The sequence below is a fragment of the Somniosus microcephalus genome, chromosome 14 (assembly GCF_052327205.1).
Source record: "Somniosus microcephalus isolate GS21.2 chromosome 14, FLI_Smic_1.0, whole genome shotgun sequence".
Taxonomy (NCBI): domain Eukaryota; kingdom Metazoa; phylum Chordata; class Chondrichthyes; order Squaliformes; family Somniosidae; genus Somniosus; species Somniosus microcephalus.
Genome location: NC_141000.1, coordinates 112,558,043 through 112,576,761, shown reverse-complemented (window position 1 = coordinate 112,576,761; position 18,719 = coordinate 112,558,043). Strand labels below are relative to the sequence as shown.

The 18,719-nt window shown below is 48.9% G+C and overlaps 1 protein-coding gene across 5 annotated transcripts in view; it reads right to left on the bottom strand.

Moving 5' to 3' along the window:
* Positions 1–18,719, bottom strand: part of LOC147107851 (interferon-induced GTP-binding protein Mx3-like) — a 61,170-nt gene that overhangs the window by 29,706 nt on the left and 12,745 nt on the right. For 2 of the 5 annotated variants that reach the window (XM_086007206.1, XM_086007207.1), the window contains exons 2-3: positions 10,171–10,387; positions 3,071–3,263 (exon numbers count right to left, since the gene is read on the bottom strand). In XM_086007206.1, the coding sequence (XP_085863332.1) occupies positions 3,071–3,263; positions 10,171–10,362 (385 nt within the window). In that variant the 5' untranslated portion in view covers positions 10,363–10,387. Of the gene's footprint in view, positions 1–3,070; positions 3,264–6,248; positions 6,330–10,170; positions 10,388–18,719 lie in introns of all 5 variants that reach the window. The other 3 variants (XM_086007208.1, XM_086007209.1, XM_086007210.1) reach the window with 2 other exon arrangements.

The following is an 18,719-nucleotide window of genomic DNA, read 5'->3' as shown; positions in this document are numbered from 1 at the left end:
ACTGCACACAGTACTCAAGGTGCGGTCTCACCAAGGCCCTGTACAACTGTAGCAAGACATCCTTGTTCCTGTACTCGAACCCTCTTGCTACGAAGGCCAACATACCATTTGCCTTCTTAACCGCCTGCTGCACCTGCATGCTTACCTTCAGCGACTGGTGCACAAGAACACCCAGGTCTCTTTGCACTTCCCCTTCTCCCAATCTATTGCCATTCAAATAATAATCTGCCTTCCTGTTTTTGCCACCAAAGTGGATAACCTCACATTTATCCACATTATAGTGCATTTGCCATGTTTCTGCCCAATCACCCAATCTGTCCAAATCGTACTGGAGTTTCACAACATCCTCCTCACAGCATACCCTCCCACCCAGCTTTGTGTCGTCTGCAAATTTGGAGATATTACATCCAATTCCCTCGTCCAGATCATTAATATATATATTGTGAACAGCTGGGGTCCTAGGACCGATCCTTGCGGTACCCCACTAGTCACTGCCTGCCACTCGGAAAACGACCCGTTTATTCCAACTCTTTGCTTTCTGTCCGCCAACCAGTTCTCTATCCAAGTCAATACCTTGCCCCCAATCCCATGTGCCTTAATTTTACACGCTAATCTCTTATGTGGGACCTTATCGAAAGCCTTCTGAAAGTCCAAATACACCACATCCACTGGTTCTCCCTTATCTATTTTACCAGTTACATCCTCAAAATTCCAGTAGATTAGTCAAGCATGATTTACCTTTCGTAAATCCATGTTGACTTTGTCCGATCCTGTCACTGCTTACCAAGTGCTCTGCTATGATATCATTTATAATAGATTCTAGCATTTTCCCCACTACCGATGTCAGGCTTACCGGTCTATAATTCCCCGCTTTTTCTCGACCACCTTTTTTTGAGGTCTTAATTTTTTTTTAGATCATTAATGGGCCACTTAAATTGGTTGGGTGTGGCAGTAACCGCAGACCATGAACTGTATGACATCCACAACAGCACAGGGCACTGTGGTGGGGCAGCGTGTTGGCACTCCAATGTGCCACAGTGAGTTTCCGATCTAAACCATGCCGTTGTGGGGAAATGACAAGCGAAGGCCAGGTGATTGCTTAGAGAGATGAAGGAAGGATCAAACAGGTATTCCTATACTTTTGTAGAGAAGATTAAGGGGTGATCTAATGAAGATGATTAAAAGGAGTTGATAGGGTAGAGAGAGCAAAATAATTCCTCTGGTGGGGAAATCCAGAATAAGGGAACATCACCTTAAAATTAGAGATAGGCAGTTCAAGAGTGTTGTCAAAAAGCACTTCTTCACACAAAGGCTAGTGGAAATCTGGAGCTCTCTCCCCTGTTGAGGCTGGGGGGTCAATTGAAACTTTCTAAACCGAGATTGATAGATTTTTGTTGGGCAATGTAAGTAAGGGATATGGAGCCAAGGTGGGTAGATGGAGTGGAGCTACAGATCAGCCATGATCGAATTGAATGGTGGAACAGGCTCGAGGGAGTGAATGGCCTACTCCTGTTCCTAAACCCCTCCCAGGAAATGTTTGTACACCTGCAAATGGCTGGGTGTAAAATCTAAAGAAAGAAATGCAACTCGTCAATATCTATCAGAAATGTCCCATAGTGTTTCACAGACAACGAAAGTACTTGGAAACATGTGACTGGTGCTGCATCAGCATTCATTCGTGCACAGCAAGATTCCACAAGAAGGAGCGAGATGAAAGAGGAGTTAATCTGCACTTGGAGGTGTTGGTTGAAGGAGGAATGATGCCTAGGACACCAGGAAAACACCCTTCTTTTCTGGAATAGTACCACTGGGTCCTTAACGTTCACCTGAAGTGGTGGAACAGGCAGATGGAACCTCATGTCTGAATGATCTTGATTAAGGTCTGCCCCCCTTAGCTGGGAATGGTGCACGACATAAGAAACCAAATTAAAGAGAAAGAAAGGAGTTAATGGAATACCTTCCCAAAAAATAAAATTCAATTAAATGAACCCCACAAGGCGGTGAAAAGAGTCAGTGGCGTAGGCAGGATTATTTTTTTCCCCAGGAGTGTGTTTGGATACGAGTTTGCTAGCCTCATTAAAATTGACCTCCGCCTCCTGACAGCTGGTTGGCTGCCCGCCCTCGTCCCACCTCCCTTAAAACTGGAAGTGGGTGGATTGGAGGTGGATTCAGGCCGGGACTCCGACTTTTAACAATTTAACTACCCCCCACACCCCAATCCATCCTTTTTTTAAGATTAAAATTCCCCCCATTGTCTTCAGTCCCCGCCACAAACTCCGTTCCCTGGACACCGACTCCATCCCTTCCCCTAGCAACTGTCTGAGGCTGAACCAGACTGTTCACAACCTTGGCGTCGTACTTGACCCAGAAATGAGATTCCAACCACATATCCGCGCCATCACTAAGACCGCCTATTTCTACCTCTAACATCGCCCGACTCTGCCCTGCCTCAGCTAATCTGCTGCTGAAACCCTTATCCATGCCTTTGTTACCTCTAGACTTGACTATACCAACGCACTCCTGGCTGGCCTCCCATTTTCCAGTCTCCGTAAACTTGAGGTCATCAAAACTCGGCTGCCCGTGTCCTAACTCGCACCAAGCCCCGTTCACCCATCACCCCTGTGCTCGCTGACCTACATTGGTTTCGGTTAAGCACCGCTGCGATTTCAAAATTCTCATCCATGTTTTCAAATCCCTCCATGGCCTCGCCCCTCGCTATCTCTGTAACCTACAACCCTCCAAGATCTCTGCGCTCCTCCAATTCTGCCCTCTTTGCTGATCCACGATTTTAATCGCTTCACCACTGGCTCCACTACTGCCTTCAGCTGCCAAGGACCTAAGCTCGGGAATTCCCTGCCTAAATCTCTCCGCCGCTACCTCTCTTTCCTCCTTTAAGACGCTTCTTAAAACCTGCCTCTTTGACCAAGCCTTGGTCAGCTGCCCTAATATCTCCTTATGTGGCTCAGTGTCAAATTTTGTTGGAAAACGCTATGAAGCACCTTAGGTTGTTTTACTAGGTTAAAGGCGCTATACAAATAAAAGTTGTTGTTGTTGTTGGTCGCTGTCTTACCACTCCCTCTGGGAAGGGACACCCCGGACAGTGCCTCCAGGACTGAGCTCTTCCCGGAACTCTGGTCTCCGATCACTGCAATGGCCGGAAGAGCCAGATCCTTGTCCACACCCAACTTTCTCAGCGAATCAATGAGGTCGATGCAAGGACGTATTTTCTCTTCATAGCTACTATAAAACATGGCATCCATTTTCTGAAAATAGACACAAAAATAATCCTTCAACAAAGACCATAATAATAAATTTAAATATTTTTTGAGTAGGAACCAAATACTTTGACCATCTATATGCAAGTTCTTTATTTCTTATCTGACCACTTAGTATCATTGCTAAGCTCTGGAATTCCCTCCCTAAGCCTCTCCGCCTCTTTACCTCTCCCTCCTCCTTTAAGACGCTCTTTTAAACCTACCTCTCACCTGTCCTAATGTTTCTAAATGTGGCTCGGTGTCAAATTTTTTCTGATAACGCTCCTGTGAAGTGACTTGGGACATTTTACTGCATTAAAGGTGCTGTAAGGTGCCACACAAGAGGTTATTAAACAAAATTAGGGCTCATGGGATTGGAGGTACTACACTAGCATGTATTGAGGATTGGTTAACGGACAGAAAACAGAGAGTAGGAATAAACGGGTCATTTTCAGGTTGGCAGGCTGTAACTCGTGGGGTACCGCAAGGATCAGTGCTTGGGCCTCAGCTATTCACAATGATTTGGATGAGGGGGCCAAATGTAATATATCCAGGTTTGCTGATGATACAAAGCTGGGTGGGAATGTAAGTTGTGAGGAGGATGCAAAGAGGCTTCAAGGGGATATAAACAAGCTAAGGGAGTGGTCAAGAACATGGCAAATAGAATATAATGTGGAGAAATGTGAAGTTATCCACTTTGGTAGGAAAAATAGAAAAGCAGAGTATTTTTTAAATGGTGAGAGATTGGGAAATGTTGGTGTTCAGAAGGACCTGGGTGTCCTTGTACACAAATCACTAAGTTAACATGCAGGTACAGCAAGCAATTAGGAAAGCAAATGGTATGTTGGCCTTTATTATAAGAGTATTTGAGTATAAGAGTAAAGACATCTTACTGCAATTATATAGGGCCCTGGTGAGACCACACCTGGAGTATTGTGTGCATTTTTGGTCACCTTACCTAAGGAAGGATATACTTGCCATAGAGGGAGTGCAAGGAAGGTTCACCAGACTGATTCCTGGGATGTGGGGATTGTCCTATGAGGAGAGATGGAGTAGACTAGGCCTATATTCAGAGTTTAGAAGAATGAGAGGTGATCTCATTGAAACATACAAAATTCTTACAGGGCTTGACAGGGTAGATGCAGGGAGGATGTTTCCCCTGGCTGGGGAGTCTAGAACCAGGGGTCACAGTCTCAGAATAAGGGGTCGGCCATTTAGGACTGAGATGAGGAGAAATTTCTTCACTCAGAGGGTGGTGAATCTTTGGAATTCTCTACCCCAGAGGGCTGTGGAGGCTCAGTCGTTGAGTATATTCAAGACAGAGATCGATAGATTTTTGGATCTTTAGGGAATCAAGGGATATGGGGATAGTGCGGGAAGGTGGAGGTGAGGTAGAAGATCAGCCATGATCTCACTGAATGGCGGAGCAGGCTCAAGGGGCCAAATAGCCGATTCCTGCTCCTATTTTTTATGTTCTTATAGCAATGCAAGTTGTTGTTGTAGGGGGTAAATTTCACTTCAATAGAAATAAAAATCGGGAGATAAAAAAAATAGGGCAAAAAAAATACCTTAGTGATTTGGCACTGGGGAGCTTCCCTGGGTCAGCCTCAATAGCAGTGGTAGCACTCTCAGAAAGCTGTCGATTCCAGTCCCACTCCAGAGACTGGAGCACATAATCCAGGCTGAAACTCCGGTGCAGCATTGAGGCCGTGCCGCACTCTCGGTGGTGCCGCCTTTCAGATGAGACATTAAACCGTCTGCACTCTTAGGTGGACGTTAATCATCCTGTGGCATTATTTCGAAGAAGAGCAGGGGAGTTCTCCTTGGTGTCCTGGCCAATATTTATCCCTCAATCAACATCACCAAAACAGATTACAGGAAACTTTGGTTTATCCAGAGGTTAACTGTCCAGAATGCTCGAGCCACTGGCAAAAATCAGGAGTCGTTTCGTTAGGTTTTTTTTCTTTTCGCTGCTTTTTTTTTCCCCCACCAGTCAGGCTCTGCAAGGTCTCGCTGAAGCTGTTGCTAAGCTACAGAGACACTTGCAAGGTACAGCCGACTGTTTAGAAGCTGTACAGGGTTTGTTGCCAGATATGGAGCTCAAAATCTCCGTATGTTTTAACATTAGCGCTGGTTTGTCCGGCAGTTTTGATGGGACGTCAACAGCTCAGTCCCGTCGGTGCCGGATAGCACAAAGTTTCCTGTATCTGGTCATGTATCTCACTGTGGTTTGTGGGAGCTTGCTGTGCGCAAATTGGCTGCAGCATTTCCTACATTACAACAGTGACTACACTTTAAAAAGTGCTTCATTGGCTGTAAAGCGCTTTGGGGTGACCCGAGGTGGTGAAAGGCGCTATAGAAATGCAAGTTCTTTCTTCTTTCCCTAGAATGAGGGGGGTGGAATGGCTGCTGTAAGCCTTGGACACCCACCGCGGCACAGCACCGCGGTTTGCCTGCAGGACAGTACAAGTAAAGGGGCCTTTCGAAGCTGAAATTTAAATGACACAGGTGGAAGGATCATAATTTATGGCGAAAATTCCCAGATGCGGAGCTGCGATCATCAGGGATCAACTCCCTGCCTGAGTTCCCACCCTGCCTGCCCCTCTACTACCTGAAATTGGGGAACAACAATTAGGATATTCCTGGCCTGTGGAGGCTCAGGAAAGCCACAACCAGCTTGACAATGGTAAAAGACTCAGTTGACATAAAGGGAACAGATATAACCGCACCCTTGGATGACAGAAATTGCAGAAGGAACAAGGTCAGCATGACCTGGGCTTCACCACTACCGAGAACCAATACTTGAGTGTACTAGTTAAAAAAAAACTTCAAATAAATGAGCTGAAACAAATAGACTGTGGGGGATTTTTTATTTTTTTTTATTTTTTAAAATGACTCTACAGTGGAGGACAGGTGGAATACCTTTAAAAGGTATACTGCTGAGCATGCAGGTTAATTAGATCCCGAGGAACAGCAAGCACCGATTAAACAAACATTTATCTTAACTGGATCAGTACGACAACCAGAAAGGGAATAAGGAAGTGGCGTAAAAAAGGAATATGGTCTCCTGTGATCCTGTAGGGAGAAAATGAGGGAAATTAGTGGGATGAATACAAGATAACCCAGAAATGTGTTAAAAGGGTGGTCAGAGGAGCAAAGGGGGAAATAAAATAGGCATAGCTGTGGAGAAAAAAGTAATTGTTTCAGTAATAGAAGGTAAGATGCCAGAGAAAAGAGGTGAGTATCCTAAAAGGTGTTAATAGAGCCGAAACTGAGGATCAATATAAAATAGTTAACATACGGTATCAGCCGTCACTCAGTGGGTCACACTCTCGTCTCCGAGTCAGAAAGTTGCGCGTTCAAGTCTCACTCCAGAGGCTTGAGCGCATAATCCAAGCTGACACTCCAGCGCAGTACTGATGGAGTGCTGCACTGTCAGAGGTGTCGTCTTTCGGATGAGGCGTTAAACAGTCTGCTCTCTCAGATGAAGTAAAAGATCCCACGGCACTATTTGAAGAGGAGCAGGGGACTCCTCCCCGGTGTCCTGGGCTAATATTTATCCCTCAACCAACGTCAGTAAAACAGATTACCTGGTCATTGTCACATTGTGTTTGTGGGAGCTTGCTGTGCGCCAATTGGCTGCCACAGTTCCTACATTACAACAGTGACTACGCTTCAAACGTACTTCATTGGCTGTAAAGCGCTTTGGGACATCTCGAAGTTGTAAAAGGCGCTATACAAATGCGAGTCTTTCTTTCTTTTTAAAGGCTTACTTTCTACTAGGGAACAGCTGCAAGAACACAGGAATATAGGAGCAGGAGTCGACCATTCAGCCCCTCAAACCTGCTCCTCCATTCAATGAGATCATGGCTGATCTGCAACCTTAACTCCATATACCCACCTTTGGCCCATATCCCTTAATACCTCTGATTAACAAAAAGCTATCAATCTCCGATTTAAAATTAACAATTGATCCAGAACCAATTGCCCTTTGCGGAAGAGAGTTCCAAACTTCTACCACCCTTTGTGTGTAGAAGTGTTTCCTAATTTCACTCCTGAAAAGGTCTGGATCTAATTTTTAGACTATGCCCGCTAGTCCTAGAATCCCCAACCAGCAGAAATAGTTTCTCTCTATCTACCCTATCTGTTCCCCTGTGATAATGAAAGTCAGAATTACAACTTTGACATTAAATGAGATCATGGTCTAGGACAAAAAGAGGCATTAATTAAACAGAAACACAATGATTAAGTCCATACTCCCTCAAAGAGCCTGCCACAGGCCCAATGGGTGCAACAGCCTCCTTCTGTGCTATAAAACTCTCGGGGGAGAAATTACCCTCTTTTGCGCCTGCTGTGGGGGGGGTTGGGGGGCAGTAATGGGGCGCAAAGGCCTTTTCGCCCGGGCGCAGCGCTGACCGCGCCTCCCGCCAAATTCCGCGGGAGGCTAGCGGCGGCATCGGGTTGCACCCAGATCTCCTGCGCCTGGAGACGTCAGCTCCGGGCGCATCGCCCCGGCACAAAAGTTCCCCTTCGCCCCCTGCAGCAGCGCCGGGCGATGGCAGTGACTGCTGCAGCGGACAGGAGCAGGGCGGCCGGCCGCTAGCGGGGCACCATTTAAAAGGTGAAGTAGCCGGCCGCCCTGAAATAAGTGTCAGATTTTTAAAGTTTCTTTTTTAAACCTTTTTCTCGTGCCTCGGGACACGGGGTCTGTGCTGCGATCGGTCGGTCACTCTGCTGGAGTGCCAGGCTGATCATGCGGCACCCCCGCTCCCCGGTGGTTCGGGTAAGTTTTAAAAAAAAACTGCAGAGTATGCAGCGTGGGGCCCTTCCCTTTAATTCAGGGAAGAGCCCCTGCAACGCGGCAGCGCCATGCGTCCCGGTGCGTGGTGCTGCTGGGCACATCGCCCCGAGTGCGCCCCAGGTCGCGAACTTCCCCCCCCCCTCTTGCTCTCCAAGAAGGAAGCGAAGTGCTTGATTTAGCGCTCCACTTCCCTCTTGGGAGCAAAAAATGGGAATTTCGGAGACTGGAAGAGCTTAGCGCCTGGCGCTAACTTTTCCAGCTCTTCTGAGTTAGCGCCCCAAACAGGGCTCGAGGGGAATTTCCAACCCTCGGATTCCATGACTAGGTGTACCTCACTTCCAAAGAGGCTTTGACAAAGTTCTGCATGAAAGGCTGCTACTTAAATTTAAAGTATTGGGGATTTATGGCAACATCTGGGAATGTATAATAGTCTGAAGGGTACTTGTCAGGGGAGTCAGTCATAGAGTTATGCAGCACAGAAAGAGGCTCTTTGGCCCATCGTGTCCACGCCGGCCATCAAGCCCTGTCTATTCTAATCCCATTTTCCAGCACTTGGTCCGTAGCCTTGTTTGCTATGGCAATTCAGGGTCTGGAGAAATATTGAGTCTAGTACCTCAGGCATTGGTGTTGGGACCTCTACTGTTTTTAATTTACATTAATGACTTGGATTCAGAAGTTCAGAACAAACTGGTCAAATTCACAAATAGTACTAAAGTAGGAAGGATATCTGAATCTGAGGAGGCCACAAAGGATCTATGGATTGAGCCAGATACATACAACAACATTTACTTGCATTTATATAGCGCCTTTAACACAGTAAAACGTCCCAAGATGCTTCACCGAAGCGTAATCAGACAACATTTGACACCGAGCCACATAGAGATACTTGGACAGGTGACCAAAAGCTTGGCCAAAGAGGTAGGCCCTGGAGGGATTTGAACACCAGGACAGAACAGTGGCAAATGAAATTTAGTCAGGACCAAGTGTAAAGTACTGCCCATAGGAAGAAAAAATATGGATGGAAATAGTACTCCATGAATGGTGCTGAAAAAGCAAAGGGTCAAGTTAAAAGCGATCTAGGCATTTTTTAGTAGAATGACACTCAACATGTCCATCTACTCCCGAGCAGTAACCCACAGGCAAATAGAGTGCTGAACTGTGCCGCCATTAAACAGGGGAGTAGAAATCAGAGGCAATCATGTTTAAACTGTACAGTGCGCTGGACAGACCACACCTGGAACACTGCGAGTAGCTATCGTCACGGAGACAGTCCTGGAGACAATGCTTGGAGAAGACCCACATGGCAGGACTAGCAGCAGAGGACTGAGTTACGAGGGAAGACTGGCCATGAAAACAGGAACCTCGCAGCAATAGGAAACAGTACAGAAAATATAACTTGGGAAACGCTACATTAAATTAAAACGTGACACTTGGGAGAAGGGGCACAAATTCAAACTGGCAGAAGTCAAATGTGGGGCTGAGTTCAGGAATTCCTTCATCACATAAAAGAGTTTGATAAGCAATTGGGAGTGAACTTCTGGAAAGGGGCAGTGGAATCAGAAATCCTGGAATCATTTAGGCTGAATGCCATGGGGGACAGTCGGCGTTTTCTGGATGGATGAGCTAGGAGTGGCTGACTGATTGAAAAATGACTCAACAAACTGATTAAAAAAGTGAAAACAACTCTCAATTCTCTTTTGTTGAGTCAGTGTCACCACTTGAGGGGAGGCGGCTCAGTACTCCAACCCTGCAACAACCAGAGCCCGTTTAGCACTGCTGTAGGGCAGGGAGCTTTGTTACTGCATCAACTGGGCATCTATTTATTTGACCTCATCTGGACGAAGAGCAGGGCATTCTCCCGATGTCATGGCCAACGCTTCTCCCTCAACAACACCTAAAACAGATGATCTGATCTTTCCATGTCCTGCTGTTTTTCCCCCCCAGTTCTGACGAAAGCTCATCGACCCGAAACGGTAACTCGGTTTCTCTCTCCACCGATGCTGCCCTGGCCTGCTGAGTTTTTCCAGCATTTTCTGTTGTTATTTGCACTATATCAATGCAAGTCTTTCTTTCTTTACCTAGGGAAGCATAGGCTGACTGCAATTTATCACTAACCTTCTCCTGCAGAATATCCGCTTTCGGAGAGTGTTGTGGGTGGAATTGAGTCACAGTTGGGAGCACTCTGTTAGCACTATGAGCTTCGGTAGAATTTTGTGCGGTGGGTAGCAGGGTTGCAAGTTTTTGACATCTGCGCTGCCTCGTGGGCCAGGATGAAAGATTGGGTCGTCTTCTCCGATTTCCTTTCATTGGAAATCAGCTTCAAGCAAAACTGCTACACACAAAAAATTGTAGATGAGGGTTAGTTGGGATGGAGGCGAATCAAGGAGGAGGCAAAAATGGGATCTGGGCCCAGGAGAGTACGGAAACTTAGTGGAACCCAACAAAAGTCAAACTTTTTCAACCAGCAAGAAAAAGTCATAGGGCCGGATGTGGACATCACCAAATTTGAATGAAGACTTGGGATGAGTTAGTTGATCTCAGGTGAGGGTGGCAGTAGATGTGATACAAGTGCTCTTGCCGCTCCTGGAAGGGGAGGATTAACTAAAGCAGCCAGTGGCCACATATCCCATTGTTAGATAGTGAACCCCTGGTAGAAAGGACTTGTGTCTGCTTGCCAACACCGACATCTTACTTTTCTATAGTTCTCTTCATGTAGAAGCCATTGGCTCAACTAGATAATTACAAGTGAGGACGGTTATTTGGCCCATCTTAATTCATCCATCCAGGAAGATCCCCCCACCCCCTAAATGTCCCCCAAGGGGAATTGGTTACATACTTGAAAAGTGATATACCTATCAATTCGTCCAATAAAAGGCGACGAGTTAGGAACGTAACTAAAGGTTTTTATTGACTAAATAACAGAGCCCACCCTCGTGGGTGATCGGGTCCAACAAGGAGGAATACCAGCCAGTCGACTACCTTTATACCTGGGCAGGTAGGTGGAGCCATGGGCGGAGTCGGAGGTGGTCAGCCCAGGTATAACAGCGCGACAAGAGGCGACCTCGTATCGTGATACAACAGTGATAACGGTGATAACAATACAACAGTGATAACTATAGTGTAACGATAAAAGTGGTTTACCACATTCACCCCTTGTTTAGATTTGAGTCCGGCGGGGTGAAGTGTACTACCAGTTCTGGTATGTCAGTCTGTCCGGAGGCCTCGTAAGCCTCTCCGATCGTCGCAGCGGCGGTGCTGCATTATCCGGTGTTAGTGCTGGTGTCTGCGTGGTCGGCGAAGGCTCGTGGGGTTCCGGCATGCCGTCTACCTGGGCTGGAATTGGGGGGGTGGTGGGGGGGGGGGGTAAAGGTGGTGTCTCCGGAGTGCCCGAGGTCTCGTAAGGAGACAGTGTCCTCCCGCCCGTCTGGGTAAGCCACGTAGGCGTACTGGGGGTTGGCGTGCAGGAGGTTCACCCTCTCGACCAGGGGGTCTGTTTTATGGGCCCTCACGTGCTTTCGCAGCAAGACGGGCCCCGGAGAGGTCAGCCAGGTTGGTAGAGTGGTTCCCGTAGTCGACTTCCTGGGGAAAACAAACATTCGTTCATGGGGGGTGGCGTTAACGGCAGTGCAAAGTAGTGACCGGATGGAGTGCAGCGCTGTCGGGAGGACTTCCTGCCAGCGGGAGGTTGGGAGGCCCTTAGACTTTAAGGCTAAGAGGACGGCCTTCCATACCGTCGCGTTCTCTCTTTCCACCTGGCCGTTCCCTCGGGGGTTGTAGCTGGTGGTCCTACTTGCTGCAATACCTCTCGCTAGTAGGAACTGACGGAGTTCCTCGCTCATGAAAGAGGAGCCCCGGTCACTATGTATATAGTTTGGGAACCCAAACAAGGCGAAGAGGTCGTTCAGGCATTTAATGACCGTGGTACTGGTCATGTCTGGGCAGGGGAAGGCAAAGGGGAAACGGGAGTACTCATCAACAATGTTGAGGAAGTACACATTACGGTCAGAGGACGGGAGGGGCCCCTTAAAGTCGATGCTCAGGCGCTCGAAGGGGCAGGTGGCCTTGATCAGGCTTGCTCTGTCCGGCCTAAAGAAGTGCGGTTTGCACTCGGCACAGGTCTGGCAGTTCCTGGTTATGGTCCTGACCTCCTCGATGGAGTAGGGCAGGTTGCGGGCCTTAATGAAGTGGTAAAGTCTGGTGACCCCGGGGTGGCAGAGGTCGTTGTGGAGGGTCTGAAGTCTATCACTTTGCGCGCTGGCGCATGTAATTCGTGACAGAGCATCGGGGGGTTCGTTCAGCTTACCTGGCCGGTACAAGATATCATAATCGTAGGTGGAGAGCTCGATTCTCCACCTCAAGATCTTGTCATTCTTGATTTTGCCCCTCAGCTTGTTATTAAACATAAAAGCGACCGAACGTTGGTCGGTAAGGAGGGTAAATCGTTTGCCTGCCAGGTAGTGCCTCCAGCGTCGTACCGCCTCCACAATCGCCTGGGCCTCCTTCTCGACCGACGAGTGTCGGATCTCAGGGCCCTGTAGGGTCCTTGAGAAGAAGGCCACCGGTCTCCCCTCCTGGTTAAGGGTGGCGGCTAGGGCGAAGTCGGATGCATCGCTCTCGACTTGGAAGGGGATGGACTCATCCACTGCGTGCATAGTGGCCTTGGCAATGTCTCCCTTAATGAGGGAGAAGGCTGCGCACGCTTCCTCCGTAAGGGGGAAGGATGTGGACTTCATGAGGGGTCTGGCTTTGTCCGCATAATTGGGCACCCATTGGGCATAGTAGGCGAAGAGCCCCAGGGTTCTCTTAAGTGCCTTAGGGCAGTGGGGGAGGGGTAGCTCCATGAGGGGGCGCATTCTTTCGGGGTCGGGGCCGATGAGTCCGTTCTCTACTACACAGCCAAGGATGGCAAGGCGCGAGGTGTTAAACACACATTTCTCCTTATTGTAGGTGAGGTTCAGCCGTTGGGCTGTACGGAGGAATTTCTCCAGATTCACGTCGTGGTCCTGCCGGTCGCGGCCGCAGATGGTGACGTTATCTAGGTAGGGGAATGTGGCCTGCAGTCCGTTCTGGTCAACCATCCGGTCCATCTCCCTTTGGAAGACCGAGACCCCGTTGGTGACACCGAACGGGACCCTAAGGAAGTGGTATAGGCGCCCATTCGCCTCGAAGGCGGTGTACTGGCGGTCCTCGGGGTGGATAGGGAGTTGGTGGTAGGCCGACTTAAGGTCGATGGTCGAGAATACGCGGTATTGTGCAATCTGATTGACCATGTCAGATATGCGGGGAAGGGGGTATGCGTCCAGCTGGGTGTATCTGTTTATGGTCTGGCTGTAGTCGATGACCAGGTGATTTTTATCGCCGGTCTTAACGACCACGACCTGGGCACGCCAGGGGCTGTTGCTCCCCTCGATGATGCCCTCCTTCAGGAGACGCTGCACCTCAGAGCTAATGAAAGCTCTGTCCCCAGCGCTGTACCGCCTGCTCTTGGTAGCGACGGGTTTGCAGTCGGGGGTGAGGTTAGCGAACAGGGAAGGTGGCGGCACCTTGAGGGTGGATAGGCTGCAGGTGTTACGCGGTGGGCGGTTTAACCTTCGCTGGTTGTCGACTGTGAGTGGGGGGGAGGGGTCCACCGTATGCTAGGGTTACACTTTGGCGGTGGGATTGGAAGTCCAGCCCTAGTAGGACGGCAGCGCAGAGCTGGGGGAGGACGAGGAGTTTAAAATTTTTATACTCTGTACCCTTAACCGACAAGGTCACAGCACAGTAGCCGCTAATGTCCGTGGCGTGGGACCTCGATGCCATCGAGATTCGGTTGCGCGTTGGCAGGACAGGGAGGGAGTAGTGGCTCACCGTGTCTGGGTGGATGAAGCTCTCCGTGCTTCCGCTGTCAAACAGGCAGGTCGTGGCGTGGCCGTTTACTTTGATGTCCATCATCGACTTGGACAGGTGGTGTGGGCGGGCTTGATCCAGAGTGACGGAGGCTAGTGTGTAGGTAAGCGAGTCGTTGTCGTCTGCGGGCGAGGCGGTCGTCGGGTCCGGGGGCCCGGTGGCAGTCGGGCGTGGTGGGTAAAATGGCGTCTCCCACGAGGTAGGACAAAATGGCGGAGAAGATGGCTGCCCCCATAACTCACATGAGGCACTATTGGGGTCGGTTGCCTTGATCAAAGATGGCCGCCCCCATGACTCACGTGTGGGGATGCTGGCCTCAGTTGCCGTGAAAGAAGATGGCCGCCCCCACAGTTCGCATGAGGCACTGCTGGCCTCTGAAGATCTGCTCCTGCAGGCCTTAGAGAAGTGGCCTTTCTTCCTGCAGGTTGAGCAGGTAGAGTTCCTAGCTGGGCAGCGCGACCTCGGGTGCTTCTCCTGGCCGCAAAAGAAGCAGCCGGCGGCCCGATCGCAGGTGCCCGATGTCGGAGCCGGTACCGGGGGTGGCGGGCCCGGGACGCCGACGCTGAGGTAGGTCCCGGGGGCGGCGCTGCGAAGGGTATTGCGGTAGGGGTCGGGCCCGAGTCCCAGGGTCGCGAGCAGTACCTGGAAAACGCCTCCTGGTCCTGATGGGCCACCTCCAGGGAGAGAGCGAGGGCTTCAGCTTTGTCCAGGTCGAGGTCTTTAGCTTCAAGCAGTCTTTGCCGTGAGTAGTCGGACCGTAGGCCTTTCACAAAGGCATCGCGGATATTATCTTCCGTATTTTCAACAGCCGTCACCGCTTTAAAGTCACAGTTCCTGCCGAGTGCTCTTAGCGCCCGTAAAAATTCAGCTACAGACTCTCCTGGCTGTTGCGGGCGGGATCTTAGGAGGTGCCTGGTGTACATGTAATTTACCGGGCTGCGGTACTGCTGTTTCAGTAGGTTGATAGCGGCCTCGTATGTAGTCGTGTCCTGGATGAGTGCGTATACTCTCGGGCTCGCTTGGGCGTTCAGAAGTCTTAGTTTGGATCTCTGCGGGACGCCGGATTCTTCCAGGTAGGATTCGAAGCAGTCCAGCCAGTGTTTGAAGTTGAGGGCTGAGTTTGCTGCCTGTGGGTTTAGATCCAGGTACGGTGGTTTGAGGGCTTGCAGCCAAGCCGGCTGGTGTGGCTGGCGTAGCCCGGTGTCTGAAAGCTGCTGTGGCTGTGCTTCTGGGAGGGCTTCTGGCTGGCCAGTAGTAGACATCTTTAAAATTTAGTCAATAAAATTGATATACCTATCAATTCGTCCAATAAAAGGCGACGAGTTAGGAACGTAACTAAAGGTTTTTATTGACTAAATAACAGAGCCCACCCTCGTGGGTGATCGGGTCCAACAAGGAGGAATACCAGCCAGTCGACTACCTTTATACCTGGGCAGGTAGGTGGAGCCATGGGCGGAGTCGGAGGTGGTCAGCCCAGGTATAACAGCGCGACAAGAGGCGACCTCGTATCGTGATACAACAGTGATAACGGTGATAACAATACAACAGTGATAACTATAGTGTAACGATAAAAGTGGTTTACCACAAAAAGGAAATGGAAAAATTTGCCGGGCTATAGGGAAGGAGCGGGGAAGTGGGACTAATTGGATAGCTCTTTCAAAGAACCGGCGCAGGCAGCAACGGCCGAGTGGCCTGCTTTTGCACCGTATGATTCTCTATCATTATGCGGTAAATGATTCCAGGGTTTTTTGCCTCCACTACTGTATCTGCAGGAGTGAAACTTCGGCTTAATGGTAACATTCCCACCTCGGAGTTAGAAGGTGCAGAGTTTAAGCTCCGCTCCAGACGGCTCGAGTGGAGACTAGAATATGGTCTCTAAATACTGGGCTGACGTCCAGCGGGAAATTGGTGTCCGGGTGCAGCGACCACTGGCTCAGTGGTAGTATTCCTGCTTCTGAGTCAGTCGGGTTGAATTCAGGCCGCATTCCAATACAGCCCCAGCGGCGGCTCGGAATACTGGACTGGCGTCCTGCAGGGGTACTTGCGTCCGATGAGTGTGGATTCCACCACCCCACCCACCTCCCCAAGGTGGGGCTCAAAATCTTTGAGGAAGGCAATGGGATACCACCTCAGCTACTTTTCAATAGCGAGTGGCTCAAGGATATCATGTGTGCGACTTGAGTTCGGACCTGCTCTAGGGCGGAACATAATGGATGGACGGACTCTACCTGGAAGCTTATTCCACACATGGATCACTCTTTGGGGGTGGGGGTCACTTTGACTTTAGGTGACTGTGTAAAACGAGCCACATCGATCCAGCAACCCGTTTTACACCTCTCCCGATTGCGAAGGCAATGGAAATGAAAACAGGGAGGGGTGTACAACAGGTGACTGAATTGCTATTGCCCGTTTTACACAGTCGACCAGAGCCAAAATGACCCCCTTAGTGCAAAAAATAATTTCTTGGTTTTATTCTTAAAATTCCTTCAACTAATTTCCGGGGGAGGCCTGGCATTTCACGGCTTCCCCGTCTGGCGGGCACCATCTGTGGGCACTCGCTGAACATACTTATGTGAGGGAGACGCTCCTTGACTCTTCTTCCCCCGGCAGGCTCACGGCCAGAGGTTCCTGGCCGGCGCATCACAGCGCTTTGCACTTGGTGTTATTTTTGGCACCATTATGTATTGCAGTCTGAACTAAAGCAAACATTACCAAACTAATGCTTATTTTTTTTGTCACACAGCCAAGATAGAACAGTTTAATAGAGAGAAGCAGCAGGTTGGTTGCTCTGCACACCCACCAGTCAAGTTTCTCCTTTGCTGTGTTACTAGCAGCAGGGATGTGGGCAGATATTGCATCTGATATGGTAGACCTCCCCTAACCACCCTAGACTGAGCCTTTGCAGCTTGCAATGAGGCTGGAGTCAAGTCTTTTAAATTCAGCAAGATTTTAGAGCGTTCCACTCCTAATTGCTGATATTCTTTACCTTGATGAGCACAAATATTCTGCTCCGATAAAGGATGGAAGGACGGATCAAGAACGTTGAAATAAATATTGCCCTTAATGGATATTTGGCCTCTTATTTGGCCTCTCAATGAGGTAGAAAGAACATAAGAACATAAGAAATAGGAGCAGGAGTAGGCCAATCGGCCCCTCGAGCCTGCTCCACCATTTAATAAGATCATGGCTGATCTGATCCTAACCGCCAATCTCTATCACAGAACCATCTCCTGAATCTAACAGAATTAGACACACGAAATAGGAGCAGGATCAGGCTACACGGCCCTTGGGCCCGCTCCGCTACCCACAGGGCCATGACCGATCCGAACCTAGACTCATGTCCAAATTCCTGCCTGCTCCCCGTAACCCTTAATTCCCTTTACTTCTAGGAAACTGTCTATTTCTGTTTTAAATTTATGTAATGATGTAGCTTCTACAGCTTTTTGGGGCAGCATATTCCATGGACCTACCACCCTCAGTGAAGTAGTTCCTCCTCATCTCAGTCTTGAAAGAGCAGCCCCTTATTCTAAGACTATGCCCCCTAGTTCTAGTTTCACCCATCATCGGGAACATCCTCCCCACATCCACCTGATCCAACCCCTTCACAATCTTATATGTTTCAATAAGATCGCCTCTCATTCTTCTGAACTCCAATGAGTAGAGTCCCAATCTACTCAACCTCTCCTCATATGTCCATCCCCTCATCCCCGGGATTAACTGAGTGAACCTTCTTTGTACTGACTCGAGAGCAAGTATGTCTTAAGTATGGACACCAGAACTGTATGCAGTATTCCAGGTGCGGTCTCACCAATACCTTGTACAACTGAAGCAATACCTCCCTATTTTTATATTCTATCCCCCTAGCAATGAAAGCCAACATTCCATTGGCCTTCTTAATCACTTGCTGCACCTGCATACTAACCTTTTGAGTTTCGTGCACTAGGACCCCCAGATCCCTTTGTACTACAGTACTTTCCAGTTTCTTGCCATTAAGATAATAACTTGCTCTACGATTTTTCCTGCCAAAGTGTATAACCTCACACTTTCCAGTATTGTATTCCATCTGCCAAATCTCTGCCCACTTACTTAGCCTGTCTATGTCCCCTTGCAGGTTTTTTATGTCCTCCTCACTCACTACTTTCCCTCCCATCTTATCTGCAAACTTTGATATGTTACACTCGGTCCCCTCCTCCAAATCGTTAATATAGATTGTAAAGAGTTGGGGACCCAGCACTGACCCCTGCGGAACACCACTAGTTACTGATTGCCAGTCTGAGAATGAACCATTTATCCCAACTCTCTGCCTTCTGTTAGATAGCCAATCCTCTATCCATGCCAGAATATTACCCCCAATCCCAGTGATTTTTTATCTTAAGCAATAATCTTTTGTGTGGCACCTTGTCAAATGCCTTTTGGAAGTCTAAATACACTACGTCCACTGGTTCCCCTTTATCCACCCTATATGTTACTTCCTCAAAGAACTCCAGCAAATTTGTCAAACATGACTTCCCCTTCATAAAACCATGCTGACTTTGTCCTATTAAATTATGATTATCCAAATGTCCTGTTACTGTCTCCTTAATAATGGACTCCAATATTTTACCTACCACAGATGTTAGGCTAACCGGTCTATAGTTTCCAGCCTTCTGTCTACTGCCCTTTTTAAATAAGGGTGTTACATTAGCAGTTTTCCAGTCTGCCGGGACCTTTGCCGAGTCCAGGGAGTTTTGGAAAATTGCCAATGCATCCACAATCCCTACCGCCACTTCCCTCAA